Raw genomic sequence first — 6,675 nt, 5'->3', positions numbered from 1 at the left:
TCCCGGTTCAGTCCTAAATGTTTGGACATATTTTCGGTTCAATCCTAAATGTTTGAAAGTTTTCGGTTTAGTCCGAAATGTTTTTAAAAAATTTCCGGTTCAGTCCTAAATATTTTTATGCTCCCAATTTGGTCCCAAATGTTTTAAAAAGTTGTCGGTTCAGTCCTAAATGTTTTACATTCCAGATTTCGTCCTAAATATTTTCCAAAAGTTCTCGGTTTGGTACTTTCATCTACAAACAAAGCGTGGTAAAAAAAATTTACAAACAAAAGACAAAGTTAAATAAAATAGAAGCTAATAATAATAATAATAATAATAATAATAAATGAACAAGAATTTCTTTTAAATGAAAATATAATATAAATTATGCAAAATAAAATTATAGGATAAAAAATAATTGTACCGTGCAATCTTATAGTTAAAAACATTATCAATCACAAACAAATAAACAAATATTTTAGCAAATAACTAGTATTACTTATTTCACAAAATATTTGAAATTTTCATCAAATTTTTCAAGAGAAGAATACTTATGGTTACAATTGAGAAAATATAATGAAGTATTTGACAATCGTTGAAGTAGTGATATGAAATTAAGTTTTATTTAATAGTAAATTTTTTTCAAATAGTATTTTTTAAATTATAAAAAGAGTTTTAAAAAGATATATATCTTTTTTCAACCTTCAAATTTTTTTCTTAAATTTGCAAGAATCATGAACGAGAATATAACAAAATTAATAGAAATGTGAAATAACATAATTAAATTTTAATTCCTCAAGTTTCGTTTATTTTATTTAAGTTTTTATTTTGTAGCATCATGAATTTAATATTTTTATTTTGAAAATTGTGTAAAATGGATTTAAATTTGGATAAAAACTCTAATAAATTTGTATTTTATTTATAACTTGTTTAATGTTAAATATATAATAAATAATATAAAACTCAATTATAAATGATATAACACTACGCGATGTTAGTTTTAACACACAGGTAGATGGAAGGATCAAACCGGAACTTTTGAGAAATATTTGGCACGAAATCGACAATGTAAAAATATTTAGGACTGAACCGAAAACTTTTGGAAAACATTTATGACCAAACCGGGAACGTATAAACATTTAGGACTGAACCGGGAATTTTTTGGAAAGATTTAGGACCAACCCGGTAACATCCAAACATTTAGGACTGAACCGAAAATGTGTCCAAACATTTAGGACTGAACCGAAATTTTGCCCGATTGTTCAATACTACAATTGGAGTATTTATTCCTCCATGATGTGGTTAAATTATAACCATTGGATCATCATACAGATGTCAATTTTCATATAAATATGAGAATCTCACGTGATCTAATGGTATTGAAATAAGGAAAGAATTTTCACAACAATTCCGTAAAAAAATTATATCAACACCACCGCCAACAAAGTGGATAATGCTTTCTCAAAAAAACAAAAAACAAAGTGGATAATAAATTTATATTAAAAACAACAAAAATATAGTTGTTTTTTAGTGTTAGTCAATTTATTTAAATTATCAAGATAGCTGTTATAAAAAATTAATGTATTATTATATAAATAATATATACTTTAAAAAAATAATATATCAATTTTACGAGACATATTTTTATATAATTCAAAAAAACATTATTATCCCGATCACGTAGAGTACGGTATTGTCAACTATACGATTTGTCGATACAGTTAAGTTACCGATTAAATGTTATAATAAACAATAAATTTTTATCAATATGAAATACATAAATTGATTTATTTGGTTTTCCAAAAAAAAATTGATTTAAATGCTATGAAATTCTAAATAAACTTGTTTGATACACATATAATTCAAGGATTAACTAGTTTAAGTTCAGCTTCATTTTCATTTGTATATATTGATTAAAATAATTTTACATCACTTTTTAAAAATTATGAATATATATGCATACCCGTTATCAAGTACACATCAACAATGCATTCACCAATTAACAATAGTGGTTGAACAATAGATGATTGTCGATTTAACTTAAATATTTTGAATCATATAGAAAAATCAAACAACATGTTACGATATTCTCCAATTAGAAACAATGATTTCGAGCTTAATATATTATATATTAATTTTTTACGATGATAAAATACGCACCACTACTATTTGGTGTGTAATAACCCCTAATATAACAATACAATAGTCGAAAAAACTATGTTAAGGGAGAGTTATCATCTATCCTTGACCTCCATGTTACAATCACTTACCATGTTTATACGCAAACTCTGTAAAACTTTACATGTTCGTCCAAGAAATATCAAGTGAGTGAATCGAATCATGATTATTATGTTCATTTACTTCACCAATTCAGATCCAACAAAATATTATATATCATTCCCTCCATCCCTAGTCCCACTTATTTAATCTCCATTCTCTTCTCAATTACTCCATGTAATCCAATTTCCATATATTCTACTATTTTTTTTTTACAAATTCAATTTTATTTATTAATATCATCAACAACTTGTATAAATTTTTTATTTTAAAAATTTTCATTAAATAAAATCAATATAAAAAATTGTACAAATATTATTATATTATGCGATGGGAAGGTTTGAGAGGGTTTAATGCAATCAATCCAAACCGTCGTCAAATTTGTCTGTCTCTTCATTCTCCCTCTCGATCGTTGCCTTCAAAAACCCAACCCAACTGTTGCAATGAATTCGCCTACTCTCCTCTTTCCTCCTCTTCTACAGTTACTATTTGCTACGTTTCCATCCAGTTCCTCGTCCTTTCCATGGCTGAAATCGAGGTGAACACCATGGGTGTTGAGAATCCAAGAATCCTCAAACTCAAGTGTTCTGTCAAAAATTATGATTGGGGTAAGCTCGGAAATGAATCGACTGTTGCGCGATTGTATGCCAGCAACAGTGGGGACGAGCAGATTGAGGATGATCGTGCGTATGCTGAGTTTTGGATGGGAACCCACGAGTCCGGGCCTTCGTACGCCTTATTGGTACAAGGGGATGGAGTGGTTACTAATGGTGATTCGGAGGGAGAAGGTGGAAGTGATGGTTGCAGTTTAGTGAGTTTGAAGGATTGGATTGGCAAAAACCCTAGTGTGCTGGGGGATAAGGTCTTGCGGAAGTGGGGGGCTAATCTGCCTTTTCTTTTTAAGGTGATTCTTGAAAGGCTTTGTTAGTTTGTTCCACTGTGTGCAATTGCTTTCTGGGTTCAATTTGGGGTTTGAACAAATTTTCAAGCGGGTTTTGTATAAATTTTCTGCTTTTTTTATTTTATTTTTTTTGGGTTTAGATTGTGGAAGTAGTTTTATATGATTTCAAGCTCGGGGAAACCAGAGGAGGAGGATTGCCCCGTTAAAAACTTCAAATTTCTTCAAACTATATGATTTCAAAGCTAAAATTCCTATATTGGCTCGTATCACAAGTACAGGCATTTTGCATGATGAAAAATAAAACTCAGTGTCTGTAATTGTTCACCAATTGAGTGAAAGTGTTGACAGTTTGTTGTGTTTTAGGTACTTTCAGTGGCAAAGGCACTATCAATACAGGCTCATCCAGATAAGAAGCTCGCTGAAGTCCTGCATAAACAACAGCCAGGAGTGTACAAGGATGATAATCATAAACCCGAGATGGCTTTGGCTTTGACCGAGTTCGAGGCTTTGTGCGGGTTTATCAGTCTTGAGGTATGTTATCTTCTATCCCTTTTAGGTTGATAATGCAATCGGTTTGACTTTGTTTCATGTTGAATATGTATTATTTCTTTGCATATAGAATTTGAATTAATGGGAAATTTCTTTCTGACTAATTGTGGGTGGCAAAAACTTGGTGTTTGGTGACTCCATCATCGAAGGCTGTTTTAGCCTTCATGGATATTTTTTAATGGAAATTTCTTGAATTTATGTGTACATGTGGTTCCTGTTGTTTTGTGAGAAAAAATCATAAATATCTAGATGGATATTACATGCTCAATGCTTTGATCTACTGAAAGCTACTGCCTTGCCTGTGTTATCAATAGATATATTTCATGAAATCAATCCCTTTACTTGCTTTTGTACGATACATTCGAGGTTTGTTGTGGTTATTACAGCTTTAATCTCTGTAGACTGTAAGCCTTCTTGAGAAAGATACGGAAAACAGGCTCTATTGATGTGTTCAAATGCTGGACAGAATTAGGTGGAAACATGTTCAAGTGATCCATGTGATCATTTTTGTATTGTAGCTTCGGTTTCTACCAGACTACGTAGCCAGAATTTTCTTTTGTTCGATTCTTCTTATCAGGACAAGATCAATAACATCGATTAGTTAGTCAATGACGTCAGTCAAGACTACCGCCTCGAAAGGGAATATATATTTATATATATTATTCTTATTAACCTTACACGTTTGCATATGAAAGATATCTCGTGTAAGATGTAACTGCAAATCGAGAAGGTTGACTTCGAAGCGGTGTAATGGAATACTCATCGGGAAATTTTAATCACCTCAGGAAATATTGGTATTGAATGGGTTTTAAGTGTTTTAGAAAGTGATTTATAAGCGAGTTTAAGCCTGAAGCGCAAGTAAAACATAATGATTTGAAAAAAATGGGAAAAGAAGTGGTCAAATCCATGGCTGACTGTATTAAACGCATGTAATGCTAAAAAAATAAACACTTTTTAGTCGCTTGTGGACTGTATGCTCCTTTGGGGACATCTGATAAAATAGAAAAAGATCCTTGTGATTTGGATTTTAGTCGCTTGAGGAGGGTAACCTGTCTAGCATATTTACTCTAGCGCCATGAAGTGTTTCTAATACTAACATCGACTACAATTATAGTTTCTATTTAAAGGACCAAAAGTTTGATTAATATGTATTCTCTTTTAAAAGGCATGCTTTGCTTAAGATGGTTAAAAATTTTTAAAATTGAATTTTACTTTCCCGATTAACCTGACAATTATACTTCATTTACCTGTATACATTCTCTTGTCTTTAGGAACTTAAGAGTGTTCTTCACAATGTACCAGAAATTATTGAAGTGGTAGGCAGTGCATATGCAGAGGAAATATTGCAAGCAAGTGAACAAGATGGAGAGAAAAGGTTAAAAGAAATCTTGCAATCCCTGTTTACTGGACTTATGTCGGTCAGCGATGCTGTGGTATTTGAAGTAATATCGAAGTTGACAAGTCGACTGAATTTGAAACGGGAGGTGTGTGAATTTTCTTCTGCTGTTTTCTCATTGTATTTCTATATACTTGAAATGATATTTGGCAACATGATAATGTTTTCTTCTTTTGGCCTAAATTTGCATTCATCAATAGATTTTAGTTTCTCATAGGTGAGGGAGCTAACAGAGAAGGAGGAGCTAGTCTTACGGCTTGAGAAGCAATATCCTGGAGACATAGGTGTCATAGTCTCCTTCTTGTTTAATTATGTGAAACTTAATTCTGGTGAAGCCCTATACTTGGGAGCTAATGAACCTCATGCATACATCGCTGGTGAATGTGTCGAGTGCATGGCAACATCAGACAATGTTGTTCGTGCTGGCCTTACGCCCAAGGACCGAGATGTCCAAACTCTGTGTTCCATGCTCACATACAAACAGGTGATAATAATATTTGTTGGGTGACAATTTGTTGTACTATCTTATCACTACAAAATATTATTTTGTTCCCCTACATTGCTTGTTTTTAGTCTCTCACGTCGCCAATGGACATACCCCTCCCGGAGTAATGTCGCTGGTGTGTCTGAAGTTGTGATTGTTATCAGCATTTAGCTCTTAGTCCACCTTCAATTGTTCGTCTAAATCGTTTTTCTTGCAGGGTTTTCCAAAAATTCTATCAGGGGTCCCTTCAAATCCTTATACCATGAAATATAGTCCTCCTTTTGATGAATTTGAGGTCGATAGATGCATTATTCCTCGAGAAACTTCAATCATCCTTCCTCCCTCCCCCGGTCCTTCCATTTTCATGGTAATTTCAGGTGACGGAAAAATGTCCATTGAATCATCCGAAGAACCAATCACCGAAGGTACTGTGCTGTTTACACCTGCAAACGCGGAGGTCAACATAGCAACTATTTCCGGTTTGCATTTATATCGAGCAGGAGTCAACAGTAGGTTTTTTGATGAACCGGCTATTTCTCCCTCAAACCAGCAGCAACATGAGAAGTAAATGGGGGATCCTTCTTTTTTCCCATTTTGCTATATGAAAGCGTTGTATAATATGCTTGGTCGGGTCAGGTACGTTTTCGGCTTGTTGTATGAATTCGTATAGAGGGGAATCGGTGTATATAAAAGTATGCCGTGTAATGTATTCGCACATGCCAGGTGAACCGTGAACTTCGTGAGATTTCTTGTCTGTACCATGTTGCTGCGTTCTTATAAGCTGTAAACTTTGTGGTCTTGTTTATTGAAAGTTAATAGTAAATTTAAAATCAGGCGTATTACACATTTACACTCTATTCGAGAGTATCTTTTTCAGTAATTTTACATGAAGTGGATCAAATGCTGGACAATTTATAATGTTCGGAATATGGAAAAAAAAGGGAAAAAAGTCATCTTATCTTCTCATTTATTTCTTGATTTTACCGATCAGCTAGACACTTGTATCATTGAAAACGCTGAAAAAATATCATGCTAAACAACTACAAGATGAAAGATCATTTTAATTTTAATTTTAATTTTAAATAATGT

The 6,675-nt window shown here is 32.7% G+C and overlaps 1 protein-coding gene across 1 annotated transcript; it reads left to right on the top strand.

The window, feature by feature from the left end:
• Positions 1-2,610: 2,610 nt before the first annotated feature.
• LOC140883219 (mannose-6-phosphate isomerase 1-like) lies at positions 2,611-6,414 on the top strand. The gene is made up of 5 exons (XM_073289598.1): positions 2,611-3,160; positions 3,521-3,688; positions 4,978-5,190; positions 5,320-5,586; positions 5,804-6,414. The coding sequence occupies exons 1-5, from the start codon at positions 2,780-2,782 to the stop codon at positions 6,152-6,154; spliced, it is 1,380 nt and encodes a 459-aa protein (XP_073145699.1). The 5' UTR covers positions 2,611-2,779; the 3' UTR covers positions 6,155-6,414.
• The last annotated feature ends 261 nt before the right edge of the window (positions 6,415-6,675 follow it).

Source organism: Henckelia pumila, chromosome 2 (assembly GCF_033568475.1).
Source record: "Henckelia pumila isolate YLH828 chromosome 2, ASM3356847v2, whole genome shotgun sequence".
In the NCBI taxonomy this organism is placed as follows: domain Eukaryota; kingdom Viridiplantae; phylum Streptophyta; class Magnoliopsida; order Lamiales; family Gesneriaceae; genus Henckelia; species Henckelia pumila.
The sequence above is the reverse complement of the archived record's forward strand: the minus strand, read 5'-3'. Positions and strand labels throughout refer to the sequence as shown.

Coding starts and splice junctions, on each gene's coding strand:
- LOC140883219 (XM_073289598.1), top strand. CDS start 2,780: ATGGCTGAAATCGAGGTGAACACCATGGGTGTTGAGAATCCAAGAATC. Junction 3,689..4,977: donor GCGGGTTTATCAGTCTTGAG/GTATGTTATCTT, acceptor TCTTGTCTTTAG/GAACTTAAGAGTGTTCTTCA. Junction 5,587..5,803: donor CCATGCTCACATACAAACAG/GTGATAATAATA, acceptor TTTTTCTTGCAG/GGTTTTCCAAAAATTCTATC.